Here is a 20,531-nt window from a genome sequence, read left to right as displayed (position 1 = left end):
TCATTCCTCTCTAAACTCTTTCTCTCTCTGTCTGTCACTCCCTTACACTTCTCTATCTCTCCTTTTCTTACACTTCTCTATCTCTCCTTTTCTTACACTTCTCTGCTCCCCCATTTTCTTCTGTAGCTTGTGTGTGTGTGTGTGTCTGTTTGTGTGTGTGTCTGTGTTTGTGTGTGAGTGTGTGTGTGTGTTTGTGTGTGTCTGTGTTTGTGTGTGTGTGTGTGTTTGTGTGTGCCTGTGTGTGTGTGTATGCACCGTTGCTCGGTGACTTACTGAGGGGATGTTGATGGATGTCTCTATGTCAGCGGCCTGACACATGTTAGAGGGAGTAAATCAATTAGACTGCATGTAGCCTCCACCAAACCTTCAAAAGCTGACATGTTTGTGTCCCCAGGAGGAGCAGGCATTGTGCGATTGTGTGCGTGAACCCCTTTTTGATTCCTCTGATCACAGACAGTATGACTATCTCTCGCTTTCTCTCTCTCCATCTGCGCTTAATGGACTCGTCTTGTCTCCCCCTAGAAGAAGACACCGGTGTCAGATGTTGGCTGCCGTCGAGAGAAAGGCATCTGAAATGCTAAATAGAACAATGCTCGCGATCAGTGTCTCTGGGTTTCGTGCCACTCGGCAACGAAATGTATTTGTGTATCTGCAGTCGTTGCATTTATGTCCTGGTGTCAGATTAACCTGCCTGCCAGCTATCATATCAGCCTGAGCAGCTGCCTGTTGTTGGCAGATTGTTGTCGCATTGAAGGATACCCAAAGGAGATTCCAGCAAGAGAAGAACCGGTTGTCTTCAGTAAATCTTACACAGTTTTTACAAATTTAGTTCACAGTGAGACAAGTCACAGCCAGCACTTCATCAGTGGCTATGAAGAGCTCAGGAGCAGAAAGCACCTGGGATCAGAGACAGATCAGAGAGAATGGGCCTGTAGCTTCAGCTCCTTATGATGGCGCTAAATCACAGATGACACACAAACTCCTATCCCTCATAACCCCTCCGAGCTCTGAAGCCACCGCAGGCTCTGTAGCCCCGCAGACTGATGGCTGTGGCTGAAGCTGACTGATGGGAGAGATGTAGTCATGTGTTTTAAAATGGGGATTGCTGGTGGACAATGGAGGAGGCAAAGGGGAGGAGGTCATGGGAGTTCTGTAGCATAGTAGTGGACAGAGCAAACAAGGAAGAGGCTTTGTAGAGACCCCCCCCCCCCCCAATAAAAAGTTGAAAGGACTTGTGAGGTAGAAGCAAGTTAGCCAGTAGGAGTTTAGTGGAATCTAGAATGTTATGTGCCGCTCCTGGAGCCAGCTTCAGCGTTGTGCTCACTCGGTCATTGAAAGAGTTCCTTCATCAAGAAGTATTGGATGTAACTGTAGCGATATAGGAAGTACAGTTTGTAAGCCTGTAAACTTGGTGTTCTTGTTTACGTATTCCTGTTTTCAGGCGTGATCTTGCTATTTCATGTCCTTCTGAAAGACATTGCTCGTTGTAAACAGTTTCTCTTGCGGGTGAAAGGAATATGGCATAGCAGTGCACTAGCTGTTCATCAGCTGCCTTCATTGTGTAGTTTGGTATGTACCACAAACTTTGCTGACCCGTGCAAATATGTTGAGCAGGGGCCTCAAATAAGCTTGTTCTTTGAGCATTTGACGTAGACAAGAACCCTCAACAAATCACATGCGCTGTCTCCCCATGCCCTCCCTGTCTGGTCAGTGCACCACACTGACCTGTCCATCCAGGGGCTTCCCAGGAAGGCAATGACGTGTTAATGGACATGGACCATGGTGTCAAAATACTGCTGCCCACAATACATCAAAGCTTCATGCAATAGCGCTTGCTTTAAGTGTGTGTGTGTGTGTTTGTGTGTGTATGCTCTTTGAAGTTCAACCAACACACTTTAATAACTTAGACCCCCCCCCCCTTTCCCTGCCCCCCACCCTTCACACAAAAGGAGTAATGCCATTGGAGTGCTTTAAATGGACCTAGTGAGCCAATTAAAAGGCCTTTTGCTACCCCTCAAACGTATTACAGTTGTTATTTATCTCGACTGACCCAGGCTAATAACTGTCACTTTTCCCACTCATTAATAAAGATGGTCCACAGCTAATGGGCATTGTTAAAGACAGTGTGTGCCAGTTTGTTGGGTCCAGCGCCAGTCTGATGTCCCTGGGGGCTACCTCCAGATGCCCGCCTCTCCTATCTCCACCTCCCTGCCCGGGCCTCCATCATTCTCTCTCTCTTCTCTATCTTTCTCCATCCTTCTCTTTTTCTGTGTTGCACTTGCTGTCTATCTCACTGTATGAGTCCCTCTCACTTTTTCGGTCTGTCTGTCTATCAGTCTGTCTGGCTGGCTGGTTTACCTTTCTCATAGCAGCCTTAGCTCTGAGCAGTGTGTGTTTTTAGATTAGCATCAATTGGTCTGGCTCATGGAATTTAAAAAATGCCTGATGCAAACACCAGATTTTCCATTTTAGGATTGAATGGTGGAATATAGTTCAGCCTGGCATGCAAGCACAGGTCAATAAAATGTGTTCTTATGTTTACAGTCGAGACAGGTTTAATGATCATTTTCACCAGACCTCTTTTTTGTAATGTGAAGAGCACAAGGACCCTAGTATATCACTCTGTGCTTTAGGTTCCTCAATGTATTACTACCTATGACCCCTTTTGAGAGATGGTAGCATTTAGAGATATCACCTCCAAGACCTCCAAGTGCTCTTCCCAGATAACCAGTGTTTGAACCGTGCTTGAAGCAAGAGTTGCCTGGGTGAGACCTGTTCTGGAGTTAGTCTTGGGTTTGTGTTAGTGTTTGGCTTTGAGACATGCTTTAGACTCATATGTTCTGCTCACAGTAAATCCATATAAATAATTAGCTAAACGTGCCCCTAATGCCCCGGGATATCGGTCTGGTGAATAACTAGCATGCAAAGTATGAGCTTGTGTGACACCCTCGACGAGAATATACACTCTACGAGGTATCGAAGAGGCCAGAGACAATCAATAAGAAGTTTTATAGCACGCCCGAAGGTCTCTCTCTCTCTCACTCTCTCGGTCTCCCTGATTGCCGCATTCATTTGTGTGCGGTGTTTGTACAGTGCTAATTGGCTCGTTGTCCCTTTGTCGGGAAAGGGCCCTTGGAAGCAGTCAATCTCATCAGCCCTCCCCTTCCTTTGTCACGCGGGGGCTCAGTCGGAGAAGGGTGAATACAGAGCGTGGTAGCTGACACCTGAGGTTATGTGGAGCATGGTAGCATTTGAAATGGAAATGCTGGCGACCATGTGAATCATTCATGAGACAGTTTTTACCTCTATTACACACACACACACACACAGCCACACTTTCAGCAGCTCACCAGTCAGCAACAAGCCGATGTGGTAGACTATTGCAGGAAAATTATTTATGCATTCTACTTTAAATTAATTATGCACCACTCATTTTTTAAAAATGAATCTGGTGAGCTCTAGTACTGTAACCACTGTTTGATGCGTACAGTATAGCAGAGCCAGCATCAGATTCAGAGCCAACTTCAGTGTTTGTACCAAAGACTAAACTCATTGGTTTGTACGTTTCCGTATTGGAGCCAGGGTTTATTTTAAAGACAATTCCGTGTAGCCTTGTGAACCACACACACTTCCTCTTATTGTCTGCCTGGACAGATTGGCTACTTTCCTCTGGCTCTGTGAAACTTCTACTCTTTAGTTTCACATGTGTTGGAGGGGTTTTTTTGAGTCGTCATTGGTTTTAAATCAGGGTTGAACTTTTTATAAATGGTCAGAAATCAGAAAAACTGTTTAGAGTTAGTATGTGACTTAGTGTACAATATGCCTATGTCCATGCACTTGGTACCACATTAGTAGACTTGGCTCTTTGTTGTCTACTCTGAACGTAGAGGCTCTGGCACAGGGCTGAGCTAAGCAAGGTCATTGTCAAAGGGGAAGTAAGCATGTCACCAGAGTGCTGCAGACATGTTCAGCCCAGCCATTGGCCTTTGTGCACTTACACACAATGGGCCTGCTTGTGGGCCTGCTTGCCAGATTTCTAGTGGTCAAGGGTGTTGGTCAAAACGTTTTCTTTTTGTGTGTGTGTGTGTGTGTGTGTGTGTGTGTGTGTGTGTGTGTGTGTGTGTGTGTGTGTGTGTGTGTGTGTGTGTGTGTGTGTGTGAGAGAGTGAGAGAGAGAGAGAGCAGGTAAGTATCATAAATGTGTGTGTGTGTGTGTCTGTGTATGTGTCTGTGTGTGTGTATGTTATTCAGAGCATGCAGAATAGAAGATTACAGGTGGTTTGTGTCTGTTTCTTTCCTTCTCTGTTTCTCCAAGCCTGTAACCAAGGGGACCTAATCTCAGTGGGCCTCTAAATTGTCTGTGTCTAGACAGGTGTAAGCGGTGATGTCACCGTTAAGCATCTCACCCCATTGGAACTTCAGAATGAGCTTTGGTGGTGATAACTCACACACACACACACACACACAGGCTCTGTCCCCCTTTCTCTCTTATGGCGAGCCACTCTATCGTTTAGGCTAATTAAGAAGATGAATAACCCCGCCTCGGTCCAGACTCACAGAGCAGTGTGGACAGGCAGCTCACCCAGGCTTTTCTGAATGTCCTCGTTTAGGAGAAATCAATGGACCCGTCTTTATGGAATGCCCAGCTTCTCTCACAGTCTTGAAAACACATGTGTCACAGTGTGTGTGCGTGTGTGTGTGTGCGTGTGTGTGTGTGTGTGTACGATATGGTCACTGGCCTGAGAAATCTTGTATTGGTTTTAATAATGCCCCCCGGTCTCACCATCTGGGTTAATGAGAGTCCACAAGCCTTTCTTAATAAATCTTAGATGACAGCGTGGCCATTGGAGCCTGCTGAACGAGCTCACACTCTGGTGTGGGTCATCACAAACCTCGCACTTGTTCGTCCAGAAATGACTAGAAGTGAGCCAGTGAGTGGAAGAAGTGAGGGAGCAAGTGGGCGAGCGAGCGAATGAATGCCGTCCAAGAGGTCCTTCCTCCCAAATGAAGTGGCGAAACGAGAATGTATCGGCGCCACCATCAGTGTCAGGCCCGCTTGGGTGGCGTCCCACCACCGTCCGCAAAAGAGAACATATTGCCCCTCCCGGATAATGGTAGTGATGAATGCCGGAGGCGGTGGCCCATAACAGTATTATTGAAATTGAATTAAGCTTATGGGGGAATTACAGAGCAGAGGCCTGACCAAGATAGAGAGACGAGAGGCAGGCAGACAGACAGGCTCAGGGTACGCTTACACACACACACACACACACACACACATGACAACGGCACTGCTGCTCAGGGTACGCTTACACACACACACACACACATGCACAACAATGGCACTGCTGCTTAGGGTACGCTTACACACACACACACACACACACACGCACAACAATGGCACTGCTGCTTAGGGTACGCTTACACACACACACACACACACACACACGACAACGGCACTGCTGCTAAGGGTATGCTTACACACACACACACAACAACGGCACTGCTGCTCAGGGTACGCTTACACACACGCGCAGACACACACACACACGACAATGGTACTGCTGCTCAGAGTACGCTTGCACACACGCACACACACACACACACAACAAAGGCACCGCTGCTCAGGATACGCTTACACACACACGACAATGGCACTGTTGCCCAGTATTTTCAGTGGCTTGCATGGCGCAAGAACGGTTTCCTTGCACAACAATGTTGGACTTTGACTGGGGTGTGTGGTGACGACTACTATTTTGTGCTGAAGTGCAGCACATACCATTTCCTATCTGAAAGCTAGTGTGGCTTTGAAAACAGAAAGCAAGCTTACTGTATAGTGCCACTAATAAAGGGGCTCAATGAATCTCTCCAGTGAGACAGGTGACACACTCACGTTTGTGAACTGGTGTTGCTGACCACTCCAGGTTTCATGGTTCCTAAAGGTTAAAGCAACCAATTTTGAGAGGTGGCTTCTATCCAAAGCAACACAGACGCGCAATGGCTGGGTCAGGCATTGAACCCAGATGAGTCAAATGATTGTCAGGCGTCGATGACGTCACCACTGCTCCACCACGCCCACAACTATGTTAACATATGTGTGTGTAATGAAACTCATAGACTTCTACTTGCCCCCACCCCCCATGCTTTTCTCTTCCTCTCAGGCATCATGGCTGACAAAGAGACCGACACGCCCATTGGGGACGAGGCGGACGAGGCTGACCTGAACTACCAGCCCCCGGCCCAGAAGTCCCTGCAGGAGATCCAGGAGCTGGACAAGGATGACGAGAGTCTCACCAAGTACAAGCAGGCTCTCCTGGGCTCAGGCCCGGTGGTTGCAGGTGAGCACATTGTCCTTTCATTCCTGGACCATGAGTGGGTCAGACGCAAGGCTGTTGGTTTAAAAGCCTCAGATAAGCTGCATGGTCCCAGTTCAAATAACTCATCCACTTTTCAGCAGAGCTTCTCTTCAACTGGTTTCTTTTGTAAATCAGTTTTTTGGGAATCTCCTGTCCGTAGGAGTAATACAATCTGAACATGATATTATGGTAACCAGGAGAGACAGGAGAAATGAGATGTCCTGAAGGAGAGACAGAGAAATGAGATGTCCTGAAGGAGAGACAGGAGAAATGAGATGTCCTGAAGGAGAGACAGAGAAATGAGATGTCCTGCTCACTCATGCATTACCTCTTAGGCTAGAATAAACAGACACGCAAATTGCAGAGAATATGAACTGATACCAAAGCCTAAAAATATCATATTAAACATGGACTATTCCCACTTATTGACCCTGATAATGAGGTAATATTTGATAGTTCTCGAGACATAAATTAATACTTATTTAAATACAATGTGTTTAAAACAGGCATGAACTTTTAAAAAAAAAAAGATAATTCCAGCATATAAAGATCTTTTCTTGGTCTATCTACTAATTTATTAATATTATTATTATTAATAAATCCATACAAACTTGTTGGAAACCGAAAATTGATAGACGTGGGAGGGAACTTTTCACCTTGACAGTTTGGACCAATGATCGCACAATTCCGACTAAAAACGCTTCCCCAGGTATCGGCCCTTTCTCCTCTGTCCTCTCCTCGTTCTCACCTCCTCTGGTTGTAATTAGAGAAATGAGACACCCTCGATAATGTCCAGCTTTGAATGATTTTCAGGGGCACAAGCTGAAGGACTGAGGACCGAGGAAAGAGGCGCATGAAAATACATGTAGAGGGATGGGATGCACCTTGTGTGTGTGTGTGTGTGTGTGTGTGTCTGTGTGTGTGTGTGTGTCTGTGTCTGTGATCATTATTTCACACAGCAAGTCCCAGCCTTCTCTGTCACGGGCCTCCAGGGGTTTCCATCTCCCACTAGGCCAGTTGTGCTTGAACAGTCTCAGATCCCTGGAGTAATTCAGTCCTGCCTCAAAACCCTTCAAACCTGTGAGGGAGGCTGCCTCTGCTTTGCCGTAGGGCCAGGAGAGGGAGAGGGAGAGAGAGAGAGGGAGAGAGAGAGCTTGTCTTCCTATTAGAGAGCAACATCCTTTGAACTTCCTAAACCACACTTACGCCTCCTTTTCCCACAAATGTATATCAACACACACACCCACATGCACACCAACACCCCCAACATTAAAATTCAGGACTTTGACCCAAATCTTGTTCCCGTGAAATTGGGAACAGCTCCCAAAAAAACACTACAGCTCAGCACTAATAGATTTGGTTTTCTCCCCTAGAAATGGCTATTAGTATTCTGCGTTGGCTTATATGGGATAGGGGTGCTCAGCTGGAGGTAAAAAACCCAATTTACCACTCCAAGTGGGCACCCGGGGTATTAGGGGAAGATTAACCTTTACTGTATGCCTACAGCATCAAATGGACTTTGAGTTTTAATGAGTTCCTGACTACTACCAGAGCAAAGCTTGGAAACTTTTTTGAAAGGTGTCTGACACTTTGATGCCCGCCTTTTTAAATGTGATGTTCATTACTGAAAAATATTGCACTTATTAACTTAAACTGAGGATGAAATAATACCACAAGTGCCACATAAAATAAAAGGGAAAATAGGCATGACAAATCAACAAAGCCTGTTTGGGAGTTTTGGGAGATAAAAAGCAGTTTCTAGTTACTGCTCCAACACACAAATTACTAACATTGCAATGAATTCCTAAAAATTGATTGTCTAGTTCCCTGTTAAGTGTTTTCTAGTTTGTGTGACAGAGATGCTCTGCAGTGAAGTGGGTCATTTGCGTAGAATAGCTCATGAGTCAGTAATGATTCACCTTTATATTCATGATTATGGCTCTAAGGCTGTTAGTAGCGGCCCCTGGCCTGCGTAACGACCCTGAGTGCTGAGCAGCCTTTCGAGTGATTAACATCTCATATTTCACTTTTTGCGGGGGGAAGATGTTCTTACAGTGCCACGGCCATCACAACCAATCAGATCTCTCTGTGATGGCAGCTGAATTGGTGCGGGCATGAGAGGAGAGGATAATGGAGGTGGATGGTGTGTGTGTTTGTGTGTGTGTGTCTTTAGCTATGCACTTTTGATTCAGCCTCAAAACTACTCTGTTGTGCTGAAGGACCCTCTGAATGTGGCGCTCAGGCGCTCTGCCTCATCCCCTTCTCACAGCCGTGGGACGCTCCTCAGTGATGGGAATATTAACCTCGGCCGTTTCTCAGAGATGCTTGTGGCACTTGGCTCCTTTTTAAAATGTCTTTTAATTTGTCATGTTTTGTTCTCCAGGATGATATATGAATTCGAGAGGACACAATAAATCAGCTGGGCGTGTGTTTGTGTGTGTGTGTCCAAGGGTGCTGAATTGTACAACTGTGAGGTGTTGTGTGTGTGTGTGTGTGTGTGTGTGTGTGTGTGTGTGTGTGTGTGTGTGTGTGTGTGTGTGTGTGTGTGTGTGTGTGTGTGTGTGTGTGTGTGTGTGTGTGTTAAGGTAGTGATAGCATGTTTGCATTGTGTGTTTTGTCCTTGGGTTATAGCTGCATGTGTACAATTTGAGGGCTTGTTTATGCCCTCAGTGCATGACTAACAGTACTTCCTCTAGTTCAGCCCCCCCCCCCCCCCCCACCCCCCCAATAAACACACACACACACACACAAATAGCCCTCTGCTTTTGACATTCCCACACTCAGTTTTTTTTATGCAATGCCTAGACACTGGTTAGCCACTGCAAAGAGAACAGAGATTAGAGAGAAACATCTCTTTCATATTGTACCTTTTGCAATGTAGGGAATGTCATGCATTCTGTATGGAACTGCCCAGAGGCGTTTTCTTTCTGGAATACTGTAGTTACAATTTATCCAATTTAACAAACATCACATTTCCAATGGATCCTGCAGTACATCCTTTGTTTAATGATTCAAAATTTCACATCACAGAGAAAACACGAAAACTTTGGTTAGCAGGTATGACCGCAGCCAAAACATTAGTGGTTCAGAGATTGCTTCCACTCCATGATCTTTCTGTAAAACACTGGTTGTATACTCTATTAGACATTATGTACCTAGAACTTTCCTCAGCAAGAATTAACCATGCAAAGCCTTCCACTATCAATAATTGGCTACATGGCATTGCTACGATTAAAAAGTTGCTTTGTAAATAGGTGTTTTTTAATTTATTTTCCAATAATTTTCTCTTTTATAATGTATGTGTGTTTGTTTTCAAACATGCATTTGTACTCCGCTGACCAATGCTGATCCATGTGTTGGTAAGGGATTGGGTGGGATGGGGGGGGGGGGGGGAGGGGGGGGTTATTGATAAATGCTGTGTATATTTCCCTATGTTGAAAAATCAATAAACATTGCATTACAAAAGAGAGAAACATCTCATATCACCTAATCTGATCTCTACTGGACATCATCAAAGGAAAGCCCAAAAGCTATACAAAGTCAAATAAAAAAAAAGTAAAACGAAGGATGTCTTGATGAATCCTCTTGATTCTGTCATCTGAGACTGAAATATCAACATACTGCTGTATTGGCAGGCCAGGAACCCTCCAAATAGATGAGCAGTCCTGGCTGCCAATTGTTTTGCTCGGGCACAGCACACTGACAGGAAGGGGGCGGGCTCTTTGGGCTGTGCCTGAGTCTTGCTGAAAAGCAAGAAATGCTGATGTAACTCACAGCACTGATACTCAAATATTCATGGATAATAGGTTTGTAGTACATCAGAAATTATGAATATTCCAATGACCTAAAACACCCACTAGTGTTTTCTGACATTTTGGCCTAAGCCTTTGGCAGAGGAGACCATATTTATTTTCCCAGCCTGACTTTTCGCCCCAACCAGCACAGGAGCAGTTTTCCTCATCATTTGTTTATTTGGGTTTCGTTGCGCAGTGGGTGTATTTGCCACAGGGGACCTCTGCCATTATTTTGAATGTGTGTGCATTGTGTGTGTGTGTGTGTGTGTGTGTGTGTGTGCATTGTTTGTGTGTGTGTGTGTGTGTGTGTTTTTGTGTGTTTATTTGTGTGTGTGTGTGTGTGTCCTGTCTAGTGTGAGTAGTGAGAGTGGCCATGGCTCCATGGGAGTGTGTCTGAGCCGTGACACACATCATGCTCCAGGACAGTGGCTTCACTGGCAGGGTGTCAGAAGCCGTCACCTTGGTGATAGCCTCCCCCCGGCGGAATGTGCTGAAGTGGCATGATGTTGGGTGGGTGAAGGTGGGTAGGGGTGGTGGAGGGTGGGCTACAAGAGCAGGGGAGAGCACAATGGATTCCATCATCTTCAAGCACAAAATGTCTCTGTTGCTCACAAACTCCCTGTGGAAGAGAGAATTTTTAACTCTCCGTCTAGTGACCAGGTCACTGCAGGGCTGAGAATAGAAAGCGGAGAAATGAAAGGCCTGTTGTCTCAAACAAACAGAGCAGATGCACTATTCTGTACATACACACTATAGCTATACTGAGCTATACTGTATATCTGTCTGACTGTATCTGTTTCATGTTTAATCAAGCCACTGTTTCCTCTCAAGACCTGTTGGTGAAGTGACTGTTGAAGTACATACACCCTGCTGTAGGGAAATATACAGCACCTGTGGGTTGACATGTATTTACCTTAAGCCTCATACTGTACATGTACTTCTCTAATTGTGTGTTAAATGTTTCTGTTTCATTTCTGTATCTGAAAACCTACTACATTTTAGAAGCCTTGTCCTATTAACCTAATATGGTAGCATTTGGACCACTTTAGCTTCCTCTTAGTGTTCATTTACTGCCCTAAATGGAGAAGAAAAGGCCCTTCTTCATGAAGGCTATAAGCTTCCATTAGAGCCTTCTTTAATTCCTGTCTCTCATAAGCGGCATAAAGTAAAAACCCTTTATGATGTTTGGAAGGATGAGAATTAAATTGGAAACATTATTTTTTTCCAGCACCATCTGTGCCAATACCCTGCCAGCAGCTTTCATGTGAAAATGGAAACATTCATATAGCCCTGTTGCTCACCTCTTCCTCCTCCTCTTCCTCCTCCTCCATGGCTCTTACATGATTCAGTCTCGTTGATCCCCACTGCTGGTCGGCTGAATGAGGGGGGACACATGTTGAACATTAACACGCCACGAATGCCAGTCTCACCACACGCCCACATTAGTTCCCATAATTCATGTGTCGAGCATTAAAGGGGAATTCTGCCACACTCAATGCCCTCAGACTGTAGCACCGTAACTGCCTGAAGGCTCTAACTATTGGCTGCAGCAACTTGAGCTAGGTAAAATTGACTTTACTACAACTGTTTTTTTTTTCCCGTTACCGACAGTACTCGGTGACTTTGAGAAACAGAGATCTATGTGAAAAACTTCTCCTTTAAGCTCCCCACACGGCATGCCCCTATGTGTGTAACCAAATGCAGTTTTCGTGCTGACTGCTTTGTCTTAGAGTAGTAAAGAAGTACAGAGAGAGAGAAAGTAAGAGAGAGAGAGAATGCAATGCCTGATGGGTAATCATATTGGGGGCCCTGATTTAAATGGCAGGCGAAGTGCAAAGTCTATCAACAAGCAAAGTTCTTGTGCATAAACTGTAGCTATAGTTTGGCATGTGGGAGCATTGAATTGACTCATCAATGTTTGAAGTTAAAGGAAAACTTCAGCAATTTTTCACATAGATCTCTGTCTCTCAAAGTCACCGAGTACTGTAGGTACGGAAAAAAAACGAGAAAAAAAAAACAAACAATCTGTGCTATCTAGCTCGAGTTGCTGAAGCCAACAGCTAGAGCAGCCAGGCCACTACAGTGCTATGCTCTGGGGGCAATGGGGCATGCCTAGTTATCAATCAATTTAGTTTAGTCAGACATAGGACTGCCCTTTGGCCATTATTCAATTTCAAGGGCCTTGGGCCTTTAATGCAGTTCAATGCAGAGTTCAATGCTATAGCAATGAAACTGTCTTATTCTGCCTATGCTACCGGTTCCATCTGTGGGTTAGCATCAGGTAAACAAAGAGTGTGTGAGAAAACGCAACACCATTTCTAAGTTGTCTTCTCTTCCATCACAGACCCCACCATCCCTAACCTCCAGGTGACGAGACTGACACTGATGTGTGACCAGGCCCCTGGACCCATCACCATGGATCTCACAGGTGACCTTCTCCTGTTGTACAATGTGTGACCTCATTTTGGTGTTTCTATTTTCCATAACATACATAACATATGGCTGTAACCAGTCATTTGTCATTTAATCAGATCTCATGTGGGACCTCTGTGTCCCCATTGGGATTGCGTGCATATCTTCACTCTTACTATAAGTCACTCTCAGTACAAGGTTCTCCTGAAAAGATGAAGGCAGATATAGTCATGGATGTCCTTGGAATTGACTTCACGGCAGTGGTACTGTTGGTCTGTCAGCTGAACCAGAAGAGCACTTTCTTTTTCCTCTGCCTCACACTTCAGGCTTCGCTCCCTGGTTTTGTGAAATTACACATCACTGGTGGCAGATTGTTTCGCAATTTCCAGATCACGGAAAGTGAAAACTATTTTTTGAGGATGAGCATTGAAGCTTGACAAGAGCCATTCTCTCTGACGTGTCTGAACAAGGGTGAATTTAGTGTTTCACTCTCACCATCTCTCTCTTTTCTCTCTCTCCAATTCTCTCTCTCTCCCTCTCTCTAATTTTCTTTCTCGTAGGGAAATATAATGTTCTTTTCCAACAGGGCACAAATAGCCTGCAGATATGCCAACATCCTGTGCCCACGTCAGGTCTGTCTGCCTGAGAAGATTTGCAGCATGACCAAAATTAATTATCCGGCAGCCATGGCTTTCCTGGCTTAGAGACGGGAAGGGAAATAAGTATTCCTATTGTAATGCAACACGGTGAAGAGGAATTTGTCATTTACCACACACACAGATATTAGGGTGTGGTGTGACAATATCCACAGCCTTGAGAAGCATTTTAAGGTCAAATTTTCAACATAGAATAAAGAGAAAAATGTAGTGTGCTGTGTGTGTGTGTGTGTGTGTGTGTTTGTGTTTGTTTGTGTGTGAATTCCAATGTGGAGTATCTTAACACTGCAGTATGTGTGCCATTACATCATGCGCTCAGTGGCCACGCCCATTGGTCCAGAGACACAGTAAGTGGACACGCAGACCCGTGAGGAGCACTTATGCAGGTCACACCCCTCCCCTGCTTCCTTTCCTCTCTCAAGAACAATCGCCCTATTTGACATCATTCATCTAGATGTTGGTTGTGTTCTGTTGCTGACACAGCAACATCAAGGCTCCTCAGAAGCTCAGACAAAGGGTTCTGTTTGGAGAGGCAAAGAAAAAGACAGAAAAGGTGAGTGAGAGAGAGAGAGAGAGAAGGAGAGAGAGAGAGAGAGATGGCATTTGCTTAGTTGACAATATTGACAGACCCTCGGAGGGCAACACACTGCATTCTAATGAGTCACCTCTTCAGCCCGAAGAGGGATGATGTCATCCCCCCTGTGCCTCACAGGGCCAGGGAGGAGGAGGTGGCGGAGGAGGCGGTTGGAAGCGGGAATCAATCTTGGGGCGGAGCGACTTTGTACCTGTCAGGGCTGGGAGAGCCGAGGCCACGTGGGCAGGGCTGGAGGGAGCGCTGGCGGTCGATGTGCTCGGAGGCGCTCGCATTCTCACTCCCTCCCTCCATCTGTCTGTCTGTCTGCCCCTCTCTCGCTTTTCTGGTTTTATTCTGTCTCTTTTTTTTTCATCTTTTTCTCTCTCTTACTCACTTGCTGTTTTTTTCCTGTCTCCTGTCTCTTTTCTTTCTCTCATCGCTTTCGTTTGCATCTCTCACAGACTGTCTGTTTCCCTCTAGCTCCCGCTTTCTCTCTCTCCCCTTCCCTCTCTCTGTCTCCCTCCCTCTCTCTCTCTCCCTCTCCCTCCCTCCCTCCCTCCCTCCAGCGTTTGGCTCGAGGGAGGCTCTTCTGTCTCCTGAGCAGCAGTCGGAGCCATGCGAAAGGTCATATCGTTGCTAGGCAATGAAATGACCCTTTGCGGATCTAGTCCCTTTTTCTCTTCCTGGAAGGAGGAATCCAAATCCCCCAGAGATATGATCCGTCCTCAGAGCCAGGCTTCTAGGCTGTGACATCCCATAATAACATAATGGTGTATAACAACACATTGTGAAGACTCTTCCTTACCTCACACCCTGTACTTATATTATGTCTTGACATCTACATTATACATTAGCCTTTATGGCATATTTTAGTTATTTCCTGATTGAGTTCACGTGTAATTATTATGAATGGCATGTAAATATGAACTATATTATACCAGTTTGCGTAAGAAGCAGATGTTGGAACAGAACATACAGACAGAGCCTAGCCGTTACTCAAACGTCATGCATTTCATGTGGTATCCTTAATTTTTTGGTATACAAAAATGCTCTGACTTTAGGAAACGATACAGTTGATTTCTTTATTAATAGATTTTGGAAAACAGATAGGAAAACAAAACTTTAAAACTCAAGACAATAGATTGGACAGATTCCGTAATCCCTTAAAGGAACCGTATGTAAGATTGTAGCCAAAACTGGTACTGCAATCACTTTCAAATTACTGTGGAGCGGTGTATCCCCTCCCCCTCCCCCCTGACTGGCAGAGCTGGCAACCCGGATGCCGAAACACTACTGACTTTGTGATTAGTAGATAGGTAGAGGGTGGCGCATCAGGCCAAAACACAACATGACATGACAAAACACAACATCAACATCAGTTGAGGGCTGCAACTTCACTTTTTAAATGACAATATCCTGACCGGACTACTGTTGTCAGTGATATAAGTATTTGAAATGATATAAGTATTTGAAATGAACATGATTTCTTAATGTCTAGTGACATATCAGGGCCATTTTATGATTAATTGAAATACGTTTCTTACATACGGTTCCTTTAAAACCAAAATCTTAAACAAAACAAAAGTCGACTTTATGGTGACTATCCATTGCTGCTGTCTCTGCAGGCAGGGGAGGAAAGGTATTGCATAGACTTTAGTCAGCTGCCAAGTGGATCACGTGTTCATTTCAACATCAGAATTGTGTGAAGGAAGTGGCCTTGCAACAGAGCTTCCTCTGTCAGCAGCAAAAATAAAACACCATACATCTCACTCAGATCGAGGTCGTTCTCAAGCATAACCATAGCACAGTATGTTCGAAATGAGTGTAAGTTGTTTTGCCCATTCAAATCTGTCAGGTCATGACGCCAGGGATATAGACAGATGTGAATATACTGCTGAAGATGTTCATGTACAGTAGATATGGCTAAGTGCTGCTCTGGTACCTATAGTTTAAGGGTACCTATAGTTCACCAAGAGAGACATCAGACAGGAAGAAACCTATCTGTCCCTCAGAGCTTATACCTGGTGCTCGGTGTGTTGTCTTGTTTCTTAATTATGATGATGTGTCTCTGATTTCTGTTACTGTGAAGAACAGTTTGTACTGTTTGATGTCTCTTCAGAGGTATCGCTGGGCTCTGCTTAGAAACCTCTGTGAGAGCTACAGTACCTTAAGCAATGTGAGAGAAATCTATATCAAGCTTGCCTGGAACATATCTTTGACTTTTTCTTTGTGATCATCATGCATTCATAATTCTTCTGACTCAGGGGCAGGCCATGTTTATTTTCAGTACCAAATACAAAATGAAACATATAAAATGCAAAAATGTTCTCTACAAAACACTGAGTTGAACTACAGATAGAAAAGGTTTAACTGGACCAACCCCAGCTTCCCAACTCCGCTTTCATGTATTGGCCTGTACAACGCTGAGCTGTGTTCTTGCAGCCCAAACGTCAGTGCTATTTATGGATCGGAGTATCATATTTACTTGATTAGTCAGACATCGCGTCTCCCTTTGGAAGACCACAGTGTGTGCGATGCGATTTCCGGCGGAGCCGAGCGGTGAGCATTAGGAAGCCGACTTCCTCCCTGATGGATGGTGCGAGAGCGAGGGGCCGTGCCTGCCTGACAGCTGATGATGGGCCCTTTGAGTGGTGGAGCCGCCGGAACGGAACGCCGCCTGACGGATGTGTCCGGGCGGCCAAAGCTTTGAGAGGGAGAGAGAGAGAGAGGGAGATGGAGGGGTTTGACAGTGGGTGGTGAGCAGGTGGTGTTGATAAGGGGGGGGTGTAGTGTAGTGTAGTGTGTGTGTGTGTGTGTGTGTGTGTTTGAGAAGAGAGGGGGGTTCAAGACAGACAGTATGAATCTGGTGCGCGGATTCAACTCTCCTATTAATGTTCCTTTTTTCTTTTACTTTTCACCTCCTCTCTTCTGCCTCTTCAGTCTCCCCTCTCCACTCTTCTTCCCTCCTCCCCTATCCACCCCTCTTCTCTTATCCTCCTCTCCTCTCCACCCTTCCTCTCTTCTCCGCTTCCCTCTCTAGTCTTCCCTCCTCCCCTCTCCACCCCTCTTCTCTTATCCTCCTCTCCTCTCCACCCTTCCTCTCTTCTCCGCTTCCCTCTCTAGTCTTCCCTCCTCCCCTATCCACCCCTCTTCTCTTATCCTCCTCTCCTCTCCACCCTTCCTCTCTTCTCCGCTTCCCTCTCTAGTCTTCCCTCCTCCCCTCTCCACCCCTCCTCTACTCTTCGCCCCTCCCTTCTATCCCTCCTCTCTTCTCCTCTCCTCTCTTCTCCTCCTCTCCTCTCCACTCCTCCTCTTCTCCTCTCCAGTCTCTGCTGATGCCCTGATTAGGATAACAGAAGGCCTGTCTTATCTGCAGCCTCCCTAATGGAACTGGGAGAAAAGAGAGCAGGGGGTGGGGGGTGGGTGTTGTATATTGGGCACAGACAGCTAGACAGAGCTGAACAAGACCAAATAGATGCAGGGGGGGTGAGTGGGGAGTGCCACAGAAAGAGAGAGAGAGAGAGAGAGTGAGAGAGTGAGTGTTGTTATCAAAGCACCTGTTTGTGTGCCAGCTCTGTCACTTCATTCTTTTCCTATTCCGACTACCGATAATCTAATGTGAGAATCACTCTGGCAGAGCTAAGACAGGGGGCTTTGTGGCTTATTACAGCAAATAAGGTCATGCTGTTCTGTTCTGTGCACCGTTGTTCAGAATGCCCAAACAGTCAACCTGTCCATAACATCAAACCCTGAGTTATGGCTTAGAACTATATTTTAAGCATCATTGCCGCTTCATGCATCTGTGCCGTGGAGAATTCACAGTCAATATGTTAAAATTAAATTACACACATTGAACACATTTTTTATCTAATAGACGGGTGATTTTTGTTAACCGGATTGGATTAAGGTTGCAGAGTTACCTTGAGTGAATTGTGCTAATGGTGCAATAAATATTTCATCATCTCTGAGGGACCATTGCCAAAAGGCCAGGGCAACCTGTGTACATCTCCCCTTGGCATTAATGCATTTATGGGTGAGCATGCCTCTGTTGGGGGGCCCAAATGAGATTTCTTATTGCAGGCTGAGGAGAGTGCTTTAGGTACAACCACTGCACACATGAGGATGATGAAAATTATTCCCAGAGTCCATTCCAAACTGGATAATATTTGATCTTGGAAGGTCTAAATGGCCAACGAGGCAATGGCAGACTACCTTCTGTTTCAAACAGACCTTGACTCTTAAGCCAGACCACAGTTAAGTAGTCTATGTCTGCATGACTGTTCGTGGTGGATGTTTTATTCCCCTGGCCTTTAGGTCTTTCTTTTGCCGGACTCTGAATCTCTCTTTGTATGCAGTGCACACTGGGGACAGTCTCGTCCAGTCTATCCAAGTGTGTCAGTCTCGTTCACCTTTATCTGAGTGCAGCCGACTACCTCTAGCCCGAGGGTTGCACAGTGAGTGTAGTATCTTGAGGTTAAATCATCAAGGTGGCATCCATGTCTGCACAAGTCTGTATTGGCCGAGAGAGAGAGGGAGAGGGAAAGAGAGAAAGACCAAGAGTGAAAGTGAACCGACCATTAGGCATGGCTGAAGTGCCCTTGAGCAAGGCACCTAACCCCTCACTGCTCCCCTCTGCTCCCCCCCCACCCCCCACTGCTCCCCAACTGCTCGCCGCTGTTGATGCAGGCAGCTCACTGCGCTGGGATTAGTGTGTGCTTCACCTCACTGTGTGTACACTGTGTGCTGTGTGTGTTTCACTAATTCACGGATTGGGAGACCAAATTTCCCTCACGGGATCAAAAGAGTATATGTACTTATACTTACTTATACTTACTTGTTACCTCCCGCCACCGCCGCTTGTGTTTCGAGACAGCAGGCAATGGACCGATCTGCTGTTGGCCCATTTTACGTCGCTGTAAAGATACAGCCGCTCCCTGCGGAGTCATCGGAGCCATCTACCCATAGATGCTCCTGACAGACTGTTACTGGCAAAGCAAAGAACAGAGCACGATTACACTTCTGAAACGAGCTACTCCCATTTTATGTTTTCTTTTTTGGCATTTTTAGGCTGAGTGGAGAGGGATGGCAGTTTAATTTCATGGACATAGAATAACAACAAAAATTGACTTGCCGCATTTCTTCATGCTTTAGGTACATTTCTGGATTGAGGGTGTAAAGTGATTCCCAGTGTATCATTGTTTCATTATTCATGATTACTGCAAGGTAGACCTTGGCCGACCTGATTTACGTATTTTCATGCTTGAAGATATTACTGCTTCCTCTAGAAGTGTGTCATATCGACATATTGTAGGTATTTTTTTACATTTGAATAGGTTAATGGCAAACTTGGTTCACAAAAATGTAAATGTACCAAGGAAGTAGTAAATTACAATACTGTGATGCGTATTCATGTACAAACATATACAAAGGAAATGTAGATAGAAATGAATACTGCGATGGAAATGCATGCTGACTGAAAATGGCTGTGTGTGTCTGTGTGTGTGTGTGTGTGTGTGTGTGTGTGAACTATGGTGATACAGGGAGTTGGGTGAAGACTTAAATTGAACTCTTAATGCGGGTTTCTCAGTGCTTGCAGCCTGGCCAACAGCCACAGTCCACTCCTGTTGGTTCATTCTCCTCGAGTGTTTTCCGTAACTAAGAAATAGAAGGGAAGGCATCATCTTTGCTTTGCTTTTTTTTTCTTTCACGGATCGTTTTATCACTCCGCTAACTCTGCATCACTCTCCATCTCTGTGCTTTCAGAATCCATTACAGACCACTTAAGGCAAATTTCAGAGATAAATTGATAACGCTGCAGTTATCCTGTTGACTTATTGGTATAGGAAGGCTTTTATGGCAGGCAAAGCCAAATGACCTACTGAAAAGAAAATGCTACAATGCAAGAACTGGCATATTTGTTCTCTGATATGCTTTCTTGTCTTTGTTGCGTTATATTCAATTTTTCCTTTCACCCTGCTCTTTCTTTCTCTCTCTCTTTCCCTCTTTCTTGCTGAACGTGGGATGGTGTGAAAAAGTGTCTTGGTAATGTAATGGAGTCTGACAAGCGCTCTCTCTTTCACACAGGTGACCTGGAGGCTTTGAAGAAGGCAAATTTTACCATGAAAGAAGGTGTTGACTACAGGGTGAAGATTCACTTCAAGGTGAGATGGAAATTCACTCTCTTTTTTTCTGTGTTTTTACCATATGCTGCCATCACTGCACTGTGACTGTAAAAGGTATATCATGTGCACAATATATATTGTTCTTCAGCTTTACATATGGCAAGTACTGTAAAGTGTCATCTCCTGGGAAGAATCTCTCAAAGTAGGTTTATATGTAATCTGGTTCTGGAGTGCACATGTTTATAAGACATCAAAAACTAGAAAAATCTAGAAAAGTCTCTCAAATGTTTGTGAAAGCACCAGACCTCTCTGCCCTACTTGAGCTTGGCTACAGCCCCTCTTTTCGCCTCCTCTCTCACAGCAGAAAGTTCTCTGATTTCCAAAATAGACGGCTGACATGTTTAAACATGAGGCCTTGGTTCGTATGAAAATGAAAGAGGTCGCCTACCCTCTCAAACGGTTTGGGTCCCCAAGGACAGGAGCAGCATTTAGTGCATGCATAAACATGGAGTGGCTTTCCCAAGTAAGCAGCCTAATACACCCTTAAAATAACCGCCCTCACCAAAAAAAGAAATGATTATAGATAAGCAAACATGCTCTGAAATGCAAGGCTTATTC

General features: G+C 45.2%; 1 protein-coding gene across 2 annotated transcripts in view; it reads left to right on the top strand.

Moving 5' to 3' along the window:
* Positions 1-20,531, top strand: part of arhgdig (Rho GDP dissociation inhibitor (GDI) gamma) — a 32,707-nt gene that overhangs the window by 8,891 nt on the left and 3,285 nt on the right. For both annotated transcript variants that reach the window (XM_042085282.1, XM_042085280.1), the window contains exons 2-4: positions 6,161-6,337; positions 12,494-12,577; positions 19,876-19,952. In XM_042085282.1, the coding sequence (XP_041941216.1) occupies positions 6,166-6,337; positions 12,494-12,577; positions 19,876-19,952 (333 nt within the window). In that variant the 5' untranslated portion in view covers positions 6,161-6,165. The remainder of the gene's footprint in view (positions 1-6,160; positions 6,338-12,493; positions 12,578-19,875; positions 19,953-20,531) is intronic.

The sequence above is a fragment of the Alosa sapidissima genome, chromosome 3 (genome assembly GCF_018492685.1).
Source record: "Alosa sapidissima isolate fAloSap1 chromosome 3, fAloSap1.pri, whole genome shotgun sequence".
NCBI lineage: Eukaryota > Metazoa > Chordata > Actinopteri > Clupeiformes > Clupeidae > Alosa > Alosa sapidissima.
Note: the sequence above shows the minus strand (reverse complement) of the source record. Positions and strands in the feature narration are given on the sequence as shown.